The sequence below is a fragment of the Chiloscyllium plagiosum genome, unplaced genomic scaffold (assembly GCF_037043375.1).
Source record: "Chiloscyllium plagiosum isolate Xiang-an unplaced genomic scaffold, Cpla_swu_hap1 HiC_scaffold_26, whole genome shotgun sequence".
Lineage (NCBI taxonomy): Eukaryota > Metazoa > Chordata > Chondrichthyes > Orectolobiformes > Hemiscylliidae > Chiloscyllium > Chiloscyllium plagiosum.
In genome coordinates, this window is record NW_028270164.1 from 19586503 (window position 1) to 19601175 (window position 14673).

The window sequence follows — 14673 nt, forward strand, 5'->3', positions numbered from 1 at the left end:
TGGCATGGCAGAAATATCTTTGAATGATTAAGTGCAATGCATTATGTTAAAGCAAATATTTGTTAATTGAACAATACAAAATATAATTAGAGTACTGTCAGACTCCAATCAGTGGAGCTTAGAAGAATGTGGAGTGGGGCAGAGTGTAAAATCTTCACAGAAACATACATAATTAAACAGGACTAGATAAGATGAATGATAAGGATGTTCCTGGGGAGTGCGGAACTAGGGGTAAGAATCTAAGGAAATAGAGTAGGCCTTTTCAGACTAAGCTGAGGAGAAATGTCTTCAACCAGAGAGTGGTAAACCTTTGAAATTCTCTGCCACAAAAAGTGGTTGAGGCCAAAACATTAAATGTTTTCAAGAAACAGTCAAATATAGTTCTAAGGCTAAGGATCAAAGGGTTTGGAAAGAAAACTGGAGCAGGGTACAGAGTTGGATGATCAGCTGTGATTATGTTAAATCACATTCAGGGAGAAAGTGAGGACTGCAGATGCTGGAGAACAGAGCTGAAAATGTGTTGCCGGAAATGCACAGCAGGTCAGGCAGCATCCAAGGAACAGGAGAGTCGACGTTTGGGGCATATGCCCGAAACGTCGATTCTCCTGTTCCTTGGATGCTGCCTGACCTGCTGCGCTTTTCCGGTAACACATTTTCAGCTTAAATCGCATTCAACCAGACTTGAGGGCCCAGATTTCTGTCTTCTATTTTCTATGCTATATAATGTATAGGGTCTGATTATTATGTGCAAGCAGTACAGTATGTTTGATGTATATTGCTCAACAATTGATGAGCCGAGAAGCATCTTAGAAAATTAGGAAATCAGTAGATATTGAGGAAAAGATGTATTGATTATTTTTTGGAAATTCCAGATTTATTTGTTACTTGCAGACAAATTCCCCAATAGCAGTTAGTGAATTTGCAGATGACACCAAAATTGGAGGTGTAGTGGACAGCGAAGAGGGTTACCTCAGATTACAACAGGATCTTGACCAGATGGGCCAATGGGATGAGAAGTAGCAGCTTGAGTTTAATTCAGATAAATGTGAGGTGCTGCATTTTGGGAAAGCAAATCTTAGCAGGACTTAGACACTTAATGGTAAGGTTCTAGGGAGTGTTGCGGAACAATGAGACTTTGGAGTGCAGGTTAACAGCTCCTTGAAAGTGGAGTCGCAGGTAGATAGGATAGTGAAGAAGGCGTTTGGTATGCTTTTTTATTGGTCAGAGCATCGAGTACAGGAGTTGGGAGGTCATGTTGCAGCTATACAGGACATTGGTTCGGCCACTGTTGGAATATTGCGTGCAATTCTGGTCTGGTCTCCTTCCTATCGGAAAGATGTTGTGAAACTTGAAAGGTTTCAGAAAAGATTTACAAGGATGTTGCCAGGGTTGGAGGATTTGAGCTATAGGGAGAGGCTGAACAGGCTGGCGATGTTTGCCCTGGAGCGTCGGAGGCTGAGGGGTGACCTTATAGAGGTTTACAAAATTGAGGGACATGGATAGGATAAATAGACAAAGTCTTTTCCCTGGGGTCGGGAACTAGAGGGCGTAGGTTTAGGGTGAGAGAGGAAAAATATAAAAGAGACCTAAGGAGCTGCACTTTCACACAGATGATGGTACACGTATGAAATGAGCTGCCAGAGGAAGTGGTGGAGGCTGGTCCAATTGCAACATTTAATAGGCATCTGGATGGGTATATGAATAGGAAGGGTTTGGAGGGATATGTGCCAGGTTCTGGCAGGTGGAACTAGATTGGGTTGGGATATCTGGTCGGCATGGACGGGTTGGACCGAAGGGTATGTTTCTATGCTGTACATCTCTATGACTCCAAATGACGTAACGAATCTTATACTTTGGCAACCTTCACTGCTAAGAAAAGCCGGTGATTCAGCAGATTTAAATAATGATCCATAAACATGAGTTTAAATTTCACACAGCTGGTTGTAAATTGAATTGAGTTAGTTAAGTAAATATAGAATAGAAAATTATAAAACTGATTAACTAATATACCCTGCGGAACAAAATCAGCCATCCTTACCAGGTGTGTATAAAACACCAGACCTAAAGCTATGTGGTTGACTTGACTCTCTTAGCAAACAACCCGCTTTTATTAAACCACTATAAGCAACAATAATGAAAGTAAAACCAACATTGACTAAAACACAGGATAATCTAAGGGCATATCCAACCCAGTTAAAATTAGGGGAGCTAAGGCTAGTTAAGCATCAACCTGACAGAGTCAATTTGAAAATCATATGTTTTTGTTATTATTCTAGATTCCTTCATAACCCTTCCTAGGCATATTCTGTCCCACCAACAAGACAGAACAGCAAACTTGGTGGAACAGTGCTGTGCAGGGTTTGGTGCCAAGGAGGCAATTACTCTGACAGTTCCCCACATTAACGCCAGACTCCTATGAAGTGTCATGACATCAGATCAAATGTGACATTGTATGTTATATTGGATAAACAGAGTAGCCTACAACTAACTTACAGTGAATGACTATTTTGGGGGATCTGCTGGGATACTCTAACAATGTCTAATTTTTTCTCATTAACAGATCTGTGACTTTCTGAAAGGTGCAGAAAAACACTGGATTGATGAACAGAAAGTACCATATGCAGTAAAGGATGGTGTTTGGCTTGGCTATGATGATGAACAAAGTATAAATATCAAAGTACAGTTTATATTATAATGTAGCTATTCAGCTTTATCTAATTTTTGTGCTATTTTAAACAATAAAGAAAATATTTCAATTATATTGTTTAAACATTCTGTAACATAAATATTTATTTGTTTTCAACAATTTCCAAACGAAGGTGTTTCAGGTAAATTTGCTCACTGAGCTGGTGGATTTGTTCTCAGATGTTGTGTCACCATGATAGGTAGCATCATCAGTCAGCCTCTAAAGAAGCTTTGGTGTTCTGCCCTGCTTGCTATTTATCTGTCTCAGTATGTTGTGGTAGGTGATATCATTACCGGTTCTGTTTCTGAAAGGTTGGTAAATGGGGTCAACAAATGTTAATGGAGTTCCAATTTGAATGTCAGGCCTCTAAGATTTCCCTTGCATGTCTTTGTTTAGCCTGTCCCAGGATGGATGTATTGTCCCAGTCAACCTGGTGTCCCTCTTTGTCTGTGTGTATAGATACCAGTGATTGTTGATCATGTCTTTTGGTGGTAAGTTAGTGCACATGTATCCTGGTGAATGGCTTCCTGCCTATTTGTCCAGTGTAATGTTTGTTGCAGTCCTTGCAAGGTATTTTGTATATAATGTTTGTTCTGCTGATTGTTGGTACAGGGTCCTTTAAATTCATCAGGAACTGTTTCAGTGTGGTGATAGGTTTGTGGGCTACTATGATGCCTGGGGATCGGAATATTCTGGTCGTCATCTCCAAGATGTCTTTGATGTATGGTAGGGTGGCTCAAGGCTCTGGGCATGTTGTGTCACCTTGTTTAGGTCTGTTGTGCTGGAAGCAGCAGACTGTGCTCATAGTCCGTAGTTCCTGAATACCTTGTATAGGTGTTTTTCCTCAGTTGCTCATAGTTTCTGGGTGCTACAGTGTGTTATGGCTCGTTTAAATAATGTCCTGATGCAGCTCCATTTGTGGGTGTTGGGACAATTGCTCCTTTAGTTGAGTATCTGGTCAGTGTGTATGTGTCGCTTTTCTGTAGGACAGCATCTTCAAGCTTGTAGATCTTTGCCTCTCAACCCACTTCACCTTCAATGACAAGATCTACAAACAAATCAATAGGACGCATATGGGATCACCAATATTAGGACTTTTAGCAAAAGCAGTTATGCAAGGTTAGAACGAACAGCCCTTCCCATGATCCATAACAAGCTTTGGCTCCACTATGCAGAAGACACCTTTGTCATCACAAAACTCAACAAATTAGAAGAAACCCACAAACACATAAACAATATCTGGTATAAAGTTCACCAAAGAGGAAGATGTCACATTAGAATGAAAAGCCAATAGGGAACTGCAGACCAGTGTCTACAGGAACCTAAGATATTTCAGTTAAAAAATTCATTCCCTACCCTTTGCTGTGAAACTGTCCTTGGCTGGACAAGCAATTTACTTTAATTTCACAAGCTAAGAAAGTTGTCCTTCTGATTGGTATTAAATAATCCATAACAGAAAATGTACACATGAATAACGAATGATGATGGTATGATGCTTCTTGCAATCAAATGATCTGTACCTGCTTAACTGTCCTTCATACTTTAAGAGTCAAAACAGACTATGCCTATAAACTACAATGAATCTTATTTTCAGGCTTTTGAATTGTGTTTTAATTATGAAGAAATTTCATTGTAGACTAGGCATAGCTTAATTGGCACATCCAGGAGCTGGCTCAAGTATTTTATAAATTGTTCATATATACCACCTTGCAAATAATTGCCAATATAGATTTTTGAAAGATGAGCCCATATGAGATTTGTAGTGACGATGTTGGATATATTACTAAAAGCAATGCAGATCACCACACAGATTGAACTTTGCAAGCAAAACACGCATTTTAATTAAAGGCTAAGGAAATGGCGTTTTTATGTGGTTTGCCAAAGCATCAGTGGGATATTTCAATCTACACCAAAAAGTTTAAAAACAGACCACTCCAGTCTGCAACTGAGATGTAGATGTTACCAAAGACCAAGATATATTTGTTTTGATAGTGTGATAGACCCACAAGCTGATTTCTAGCATATAAATGTCATGGTTAATGACAAGAGAACGAATTTTAAACTGGATAGGGGACAAGCATACCCATTCTTTTAGATTTAATGCCATGATTGCTACCTCAATTTTTTCCATGTGTCATCAAATTTCAAGATCCAGGACACAATAAGGACAGAAGTCCACGTTCTTCACTGCAATGGAAGAGAGATTGATTGATTATTTGCCATTTCCAACCAGCATTGTTCATTATCAATAGAGCTGCGGGTATAACTTTAAACATTTTTATTTACCAGCTGCTGCAGAAATAATATTAAATTTTATTTATATTCTATAATATTAAATACTCATCATCCAGTAAATGAGACTTCACTGAATATACACAATTCCTAGGACAAATCAGAATATTTCTGATTATTCACTTTTCATGGAAGAATCAGGCATGGGTATCACCAAGAATGACAGCGAGCAGCCAAATAAGATGAATTCTGCCATTAATACACTTTTTCAGCAAAAAGTAGAGGAGAATAATACTGCCACAGAGGAAAATAATCTGTTGAATGACAAGGTCTTGGATTTTGCTAATCTTTTTGAATATGTCATGATGACAAAGTATCTTCTGTCTGTTTGTGGATCACTTCCCTTTATTAGAAAGGGTAAGTAAGATTGATATGTTCATGCTACTTATTTCATCAATAGACACCAACCATTGTAAGCTAACAAAAAGCTATCCAGAGGAAAGGAGACCCTTAACTCCAAACCGGATCAAGCCAATATTGAACATTCAAGAGACAGCTAGCTGAAGTCTTCAATTGAGTTTCATCAGGAAGCTATGTAATCATTAGAGGCTTCTTTCAGTAAATATCAAAAAACTCAATCAACAGTTTCAAGAGCTGAGGATTGTTTTAGAAAAGCTTAAATTCTAACATCAAATGGAACTTGAACATAATTTAAACAAGAGTTGCAGATGTCCAACTACTAAAAGTGATTACTGAACTATTGGTAACCACATAGCAAAATACAGAGCCATCAGCTAAAGAAATGATCACATTAGCTGTTCTTCCTATCATGAATGAAGCTGTTGTCAGAAAAGTACCTGATTTAAAGTTGACCTTCCAAGCAGTCTTCAAACCAGAGTACAAATTAGGAACTATCTGTAGGTCTTGGTTCAGAAGTTTATATTGTTTGCATACAGGCTTCAGAGGACAGGATATTTAGCAGATCTTACCTGAATATTGTGTTTCAAGTTTTAGCTACAATATCTTTCCAGTTGTGAACAGCTGACAGGCTTGCTGATTGAAAACAATATATCAGTTCATTTCGGACATACAGCCTATACATCGAGCATCACATCGGCACTGAAATTCACATACCACATTACTCATTGATCTGATAGACAAAATGTCTTTTTGGATTGAAAGCAGCATCTTCATGGTGACAGACAACATGAAGCAATTAGCAGTTGCTGAAATGGTTGACCTTTCTTCCTCCAAGATACTGAGGGAGACAAGTATCTTTCAGGAACAAAATTGAAATCCTTAGGCCAGTTTATGAGTTTGTGCAATATACATCATGAACTGATCCATTAAAGGCAGCCATTGGATGGCTTTGTGCCCTATTTCAAGAACAAGCTTGCATGGTAAACAAATAGCATTGTCCTTATTAGAAGTTGCTAATAAGGCCAACTTTATAATGAATGGCACTGCAGATATCCCAATATGTATTTATCAAGGGAATATAAACCGGCAGTTGACAACAGTAGAGAACCTGGCAAATTTGTCGACTAGTACTTTGAGGAAGGAGAATTTGATTGAATGCTTCATTTCGAAAGTGAATGCAAGTTTTAGCTCATGATGTGTAAAGAAATTATTGTATGTGTTTTCAAGTATAGCAAATGGATCATGTATGTTTCAGAAATATACAAGGGTAAGCAGTTAAGTTATTCCATCAGAGACGTCTATGCTATCCATCAAATTCAGGACTAAGAGTACTGAACATGTGCATAAGAAGTTATATTCTAGAAATGTCAGATCACATGGAACAAGAATCAGAGTCAAAAGGATATCAGAGATTCTTTCTCTTACTATTCCTTGTATATGGTTAAGTTCAACAAAATCTGTTAATGGTCACCCAGTTGAGTGTAGACTTGATCTTACAACAGATAGTTAACACCTCATTTGCTTTTGTAGGTTGACTGGATAAAGAAGAACAAATTTGGTGGAGCTTTAGTGTGGACACTTGACTTTGATGATTTTTCTAATCACTGCAAACAAGGAGCTTATCCTACATTGAACATCTTGACAAAGAGCTTTGCAACAAATTCAGGTAAAATATTTATCATTACTATAACTGCAGTCTGTTAGATTTCTCTGAGTTCTGTATATATTGATGTGAATAAAATAGCACTATAGTAATAAACACTGAACACTGGAGAAACTCAGCAGGTCTGGTAGCATCTATGGAGAGAGAAACAAAGTTAATGTTTCAAATCTGGTATGAATTCAGGGTCAGTATATTTCAGATTTCAGACATGTGCAGTGTATTGCTTTTAGCAAAGTAGTAATAATGTTTGCTGTTATTTTAAAATGCTTCGACTATCCGAGTTTTAAATGCAAACTGCAAAATCTAGGTCACAGGTGAAACAACTGTGATTAGTCATTATCATTCAGTGAAAATAAATCTGTAGTAGATCTGGCAAGGTAAAGGTTAAATGATCATCGTCCCAAGGAATCGTAGGGCTGCTTCCTCATTAGAGAGAATGGTTTTACCTGAGGGTCACTACATCTCAGGCGAGGGAAGACGTTGATATGGAAACTTCATGGTGACCTCAGCCGGTGCAGGAATTGAAGCTACATTGTTGGTATCATTTGCAACACAAACTTGTCGTCCAGCTAATTCAGAGCTCTGATACCAAAAAGCAGTGACTCTTTGGTGAATGCCTGTCATATTTCTGACATGTTTATTGGAACTGAACCAGAACTCAGCTTTACAATTAGGATTCATTGGACTATGTAAGGTATGGAGCCCGGACTCTGCCTTTTTATGTACCTACATAAGTCATCATCACTTTACCTTAACCAGTGGTTCAAGACCATTGAACAGCCATAGTGGAGGTTACCTGGGGGTCCAGGCCTGAAAATGGAGCTTTCTTTTGATATGGATTTTAATTCTTTTAAAAGGGAGCAGTTTGAGTGTGCTTTCCTGGATGAAAGAACTAGTACACCCCAGATGCACAAAGAACTTAACATTTTCCAAGAGGTCTGACAGCATCTTGGAGAGAGAAACAAATATGACTCTTCAAAACTGTTCTGGATATGAGTCATACTGGACTTGAAATGTTAACTCTGTTTCTCCACAGTAATAGTGAGTTTCTCCAGCATTTTCTGAGTTTGTTTTAGATTTCCAGTACCCACAGTATTTTGCTTTTACTAAGATTTTCCAGCCTGTGCAAATGGAAATAGCCTAAGTTGTGCCCCATTGTTTTGCCGCCAGGCCAGTATAAACCATGGCGGGTTCCACAACAGATCTAAGTGCATCCTACCATTACGATTCCTACATGCCCCTCACCACAACAAATGCCAACTCACTTTGTGTGAACCTGAAGCTGAGCAAGAAATCATTGCAATTAACAGTGCCTGGTGTCAAATACACATATAATATACTGACAGTAAAAGTCCATTTCCTGAATCCTGAAAAGGTGAAAGCCGATTTAAAAGCAGTATAACTATTTGATGGATTTGTCAACTTTTTAGCCAATCTTGCTCAATTTGTTGTTAGAGTGTGAGCCATGACACCAAATCCATGTCAAGCACTTGCAGTGGTATTGAGGTGCAGAACAAAAAGCAGCATTCAGTAAAATCACACAACTAGTGAGGCAAGTGCTAAACAGCTATGATGCAAATGTTGATGTAATCCTGCAGTGTGACGCCAGTGAGATAAGATTTTGAACAACTCAGATACAGTCAAACAATTGGTTTCATTTGCATTCAGGATGCTAATCCAAACGAAACAATGCTACTTTCAGATTTAAAAAAAAATGATTGTCTTTACTTTTGAACATTTTTATCAGTACCTGGAACAGACAAAGTGACAGCCAAATCTGACTGTAGGCCAGTTAAAAGCATTTTCTTTGAGCCATTACTATCGCTCAAAAGCATCCACAAAGAATACTACTGTAGCTGCAGAGTTTTGATCCAGACATGAAGTAAGCAAGGGAAACCGGTTTAAGTTGCTGACATGTTGCTCAGAGCAGTATTCCTTTGAAGAAAGAAAATGCTACAATGGTGTAGCATATGAAAAATTTTCATATCCAATGTAAAGCAGCAGCTCAACATTCTCTAGAATTCAACAGCACAAACGTAAACGTTGAATCAAACAGGCATATGCCTTCTCAATTCAAATAAACTACCCAAGAAGATGTAACTTTCCAAGTATTGCAAGAAGTAGTGATGAAAGAATATCCTAAAAGCACCTGTAGTGACAAGATTCTATCGGGAACACTGAGATGAATTAATGGCCCAAGAAGACATATTGTACGAAGGAAAATAAAGTCCTTATCCTAAGATTTAGGAGAGATACTATGGTGTATTTATGCAAGCCACCAAGGAATTGAATGGCATCTCAGGAAATGAGAAGTTCTCTGCTAGCCAAACATGGGCAATGAAATCAAGGATGACTAGTGCAGTGCTTGTAATGGTTATCAAACTAAGCAAGCTGAAGAGTAGCTGATGACACATGACATCTCAGATAGACTGTGGATAAAGCTGGGAATAAACCTCTTCATTCTCAGAGGAATTGATTGTCTTGTCATAATAGTCTACTATTCTCACTACTCGGAAAGAGAGCAGCTGACACAACAACTACTGAGGAGACTGTTGAATCATTAGAAGCACACTTTGGTTGTTACAGCTTTACAGGCTTTATGATTAGCAAGAATGACTTTCAGTTCACAAGTGAAGAATTCAGCTATTTTGTAAAACATTGGGAAATTCAACACTAAATCATATCCATATATTCCCCAATAAAATGGAATGTCTGACATGGTAATGAACATTACCAATATAATCATAAAGAGAAACTCCTGCACAGATGTATACAAGGCAGTCCTCAAATGGAGAAACACACCTACTGAAAGTAGTACTACTGGAGAGCAGTCGTGTACAAAGATTGATATCACACAGCATCCAAATTACTTTACCAGTAGCAAAAAGGCTACTGAGGCCAGGAGTAGTAACGACGTAAGTGTCAAAATCAAGGTGAAATGACAGAAAGCCAAATTTTGTTTTGACAAAACTGCCAAACCATTGCCAGAGTTGAAAATTGAAGAGCCAGTCAGGATTCAAAGCTTAACACTGTTTATAAGAATCAGCCCAAGTAACAGTCTGGAATCTACATAGAGCAAATCAGTTGTATGAGGTGGAAATGAGCAACTAGATAAACCATCACAACTACAGATATATAATCACTAAGGGTGGTATTTTCCCATCTTTAATATAAGTGTCTTGTCGAGTGAGATTCATGATGCTCAATCCACCATGGCTCAGAGAAACTTCTCTCATGCAATTTTTTGCTTGTCACTTTAGTAATTACACAACTGTGCTCTTTGCTGCCTATCTATTTTGGGGAATTGTGTGGTTAGAGATACGGAGGTGCTTGACACTGCTGGAATCTTCTGGAGTTTACTGCGTTGTCACCATATATAAATGGTGGCTTCATTACCACTTCAGATGCTGCAGGTCCTCACACTGAAATTTTGTAGTTCCTTCACAAACCGCCAAGGGAGGCCAGATCAGCAAAGCTAACCCAAACCAAAGTTGTTGCCCAAGTTAACACAGGACATGCAATAGTGCAAACAAAGATGTGTGATCTTCTGCTGTCTACAAGGATAAATGCCCCCATCTTCCTTCTAAAACCTCGCACTGCACACAGCACTTACTGCCACTGCACACAGCACTTACTGCCACTGCACACAATTCTCACCAAAGCTCATGGAATACAACTCTCATTATTGCATGCAACATATCCACTCAATGCCTTTCATCATCCTCATCCTAATAATCCTTCCTGTTCTCTGTATTTCCCAATCACTCACTAGGGACATAGTGAATCATCAATTACTGGTCTAACATTCTAACATACAGAAACGTCTGTTTCCATGCTGGACGACTCTATGACTATGACTTTACAACTTGTACTCGATCCCTCCCATTGTGTTATTGCAGGGAAAATTAACCCACTTTGGACCAAGATCAGCAGGTAGCAAACACAAGGCTCATCACTTCCTACAAAAGGAAAATACCCAATTTGCCCCGAAAGAACATATCCGCTAATGTCGACACTAGGACAACACAACGGCCAACCAAACCAGTAAGCTTCATTGCGATGTGCTGCACTGCATCTTTACAACCAGTGCTGTCTCATTCTTAATTGCCTGAAATTTTATTCGTCTTAGTCAACTAATTCCATCTTTTCTCTTATGAAGGAATTACTGGAACTCAGTGAACTTCTGCCAAGCAGGGGTCAATAACGGTCACCCTCAGGAGGTATGCAAGCAAGGCTTTAACCTAATTCTACCACCACCTCAGAGACTTTCATCTCAGTGGATATTCTGTTTAAATTAGGAACACAATCTTGAGAGCATAGCACTGACATGCCTCTGCAGCTGGTTAAGCAAGAAACACTCCAGGTCTCTGACACTTTGAATGCATCCCAGGCATTGAGCACCTGCTGAGCGCGAGGCAGAAGACCACGTTGGCCATTAATAACTTTGTCAACTGCACAGACAGAAACAGGAATAGTGGAAAGGTTTGTCAGAAGCATTCTGTAAGCTGGATCAAAGGATGGAGGAGTCCACCAACACTGTCAGTACAGTGCTGGCTCTGGCATGCATGCATCTGTCTGGTTCCATGGACAATTTGGCAACCATCATGAGACTCCCATATGCCATTCCTGCAGTACATTCCTCTTCTTTCTCCCTCTTAATACCCTCATCCTTCCTTTCTCTCTTTGATATTGCTGCTTCAGTAGAATCCATATTCGGTTTCTTTATAATGAGGTAAGTGAAAAGCCAGTATCCCCTCAAGATGATGAAAGTGTTATATTACCAGTCAATTAATCAGCACCCCCCCATACTCCCCTTGCTATACATTTACAATTCTTCAATTTGATGGGACCTAGAAGCATGTGTATATCATCACAGATAGTCAAAGGTGTTATAATTATCTGGCCCATTGCCTTGCAATGATTTTGCAACTTTGCACTACAATGTAAACATAATTCTTTGTCACAGTAAGTTTTCAGACTATTTTGTCCTTGACCACTAATTTTCGATCTTTTTATGTTGCACTGTTCTTCCTTTGAATTAAATTGTTGAATGTTCACATTGCAGCTATCTGGTCTCCAGCTGCTGAATTTATACTTGATGTAAAAGACCTGAAATGTAGACCAGCAAGATCCACTGATTTTGTGCATGTAAATCATGGACTCTATAATATTCTGTCTTTCTTACTCCACTAGGAATTCAGATAGGCACTTCAGCTATGAAAGCATTCATGGTAATGGTGACAATAATAATGACAATGTAAGAACTGCCGTTGATGGGGATTAATGCTGAAACAAAGAAGATTGTTTCTACACTGACCAGTGTATCCTCCTAAATTCTGCTTTCATGAACACTGTCCTGAAGAACTGGTCTTTGATGAAGATTCTAACTGTTGTGTCCACCCTAAAAAAGCAATAGAATGGTATTCCAAAAAATCTGTTTGTTTATGCTAAGAGCAATTTGATTCTTCTATGCTAATCAGAATACCTTTTAAGAGGGAAAATGTTGTAACTAACCCAAGGAAACAAGAAGACAGTCCTCTGGTAAGGAGAACAGTGTTTATTGAAAGATCAGACCAAATTCATACACTGTGTCACTAGAAGGTACATCTCTAAAGTGCTTTTTGTTGAATTGGTTTTCAACTGGTAGCTTGATTACCAAATTGAAATAAATATGTTCAGTACCATTGGACAGCACATTTACAAAGTCCTCAAAATTAGCATTTTCTACTTATGTAACATCAAGAAATCAGCAGAAACAATCAGTCAATACATTCAGATATCAATTATTCACAACAACAAGAATCATAAAATGTTTTCATTGGATTGCGTTCTTAAGATGCTCACATAAAGCAATGTTGTTAAAAATGATAAATCCTTGTTCAAATATTTTAATCTAAAATATCCTTATTTTAATAAATTGAGCTTTCAATGTTTGATACTTAATACTTTGAATTTTTGCCAACTTTTGAATAATTTCTCGACAGAGTCCTGATGAAATAATTTTGGATTATCTAAATTATATTTAATGTCAAATTACACGTTCTCCTGTGTAAAAAAAAATAAAATTTAAACTTACTGAAAACTGCAGACAAAACGTTTTTAATTTTCATGTTTTTAGAAATCGTCATTGCGCTGGGGATGGCTGTGTAAAATGTTTCATATTTTGTTTGATATGGGTCTTTAAAATTACGTATTGTTTATATTCATTTAGACAATTGCCATTTACTTACAGACTTTGTTCACACAATTAAAATTCTACATTAGGTTAGCAGTGTCTTCAACATGTTCCCAACATTCTATGTTTCATCATGTGTCTGATACAATTACATTATGAGCTCTTAGACTGTAACACATAACAATATCTTCACTTTCCCAATTCCTTCTTCCCATTTTTTACATTTTCCCTCTCTCCCTTAAAAGCCTCAAAGACAAAGGGTTAGCCTATGTTGGGTTTTACTACTCTCTCTCATCTTATTCAAATTTGTTTCTGAGGTTAATGGTTGATTACACTTTCTATCCACTTGAGTATGAATTCCTTGGGTATTTGTAGAGTGGTTGGTGGATTTCTACCATTCTTCAATGTCAGGGTAGTATGTCCATAGTTGTATTTTTCTTTTCAAATGTAACAGAGCTTCCAGCAGCAGGTGGTGATGATGAGGGAGGGCATCTGGAGCATTTGTGCTAGGATCTGGAGAAGGTATTAATGGTGGAGAAAGGCACAAATAGGGCATCTGGATGAGTGGACCTGAGAATTCCCTTTCTGAAAAGAAACTGGAGAAAACAGTACCTTTGTGGAAGGAGGCCTAATAGGCAGAAGGATCAGATAGATGAAGGATTTCCTTAGCCAGATATAAATCATAAGCTCAACACTGTTTAAATACCATGTTTTCCTTGTTTAACCTTCATTTCTCTTCATGTGGCCAAACTGGCCATAAACAGGTCCAGGCAGCGGGCTGGGGAGGGGTTCATTTTGGCCGATTGCCTGCCTTTCTTCCGTGGCTACGTCCAAGCCCGGGTGTCCCTGGAGAAGGCGCACACTGTATCTACCAACTCCCTCAAGTTGTTCAGGGACAGGTGGTCACCACAGGGAGTGGAGTGCTTTATTTCCCTCTCCATCTCTATTTTCATTTAATCCCTACCCTTCCCTTCACTTTTTTGATTACGCAGCATTGCCCTTTGATGAGAACAGCATTGCTTGTCACTGGCCACCCTTGTGTTTCCTTGCTTCCTGGTGGTGGAAAATTAATAAAGATTTGTACACCTGTTATGTTTCACTGTGTCTCATACCTGCACACACACACAACATGGGTGCTGGGGAAAATATAAGCACTACAGCAGTTAGGCGGTAGTGTGAGGGAAAATTTTAAAAAAATTATATAACCAGGAGGTTTAGCATCTCCTCAGTTTAGAAAAAAAATGAACTGATACCAGTGGAATAAAGAATCCTTGCTTCACGATCTTTCATTTGTCAATATGTTTAAATCACATACTACACTAGGATACTAAGGATCTCCTGTTTCTTCTTATACTGTCTTGTATTTCCATGAAATATCTCAGCTGTTGTTTCTTAACAGCTTCTTGTTCTTGGTCTCAGATTCAGAACTGACTGAAGAATTGGTAATGCTTGCATTAGATGGTGGTGATTGACATTCCTTGTCAAATTCTTAAATTG

At 38.5% G+C, this 14673-nt stretch overlaps 1 protein-coding gene across 1 annotated transcript in view; it reads left to right on the forward strand.

The window, feature by feature from the left end:
* LOC122563135 (acidic mammalian chitinase-like) overlaps window positions 1-13212 on the forward strand; it is a 38816-nt gene extending 25604 nt beyond the window's left edge. Inside the window, exons 9-11 of the mRNA XM_043716588.2 lie at window positions 2561-2677; window positions 6869-7004; window positions 12195-13212. Of these exons, the coding sequence (XP_043572523.2) occupies window positions 2561-2677; window positions 6869-7004; window positions 12195-12262 (321 nt within the window). The 3' untranslated portion in view covers window positions 12263-13212. The remainder of the gene's footprint in view (window positions 1-2560; window positions 2678-6868; window positions 7005-12194) is intronic.
* The last annotated feature ends 1461 nt before the right edge of the window (window positions 13213-14673 follow it).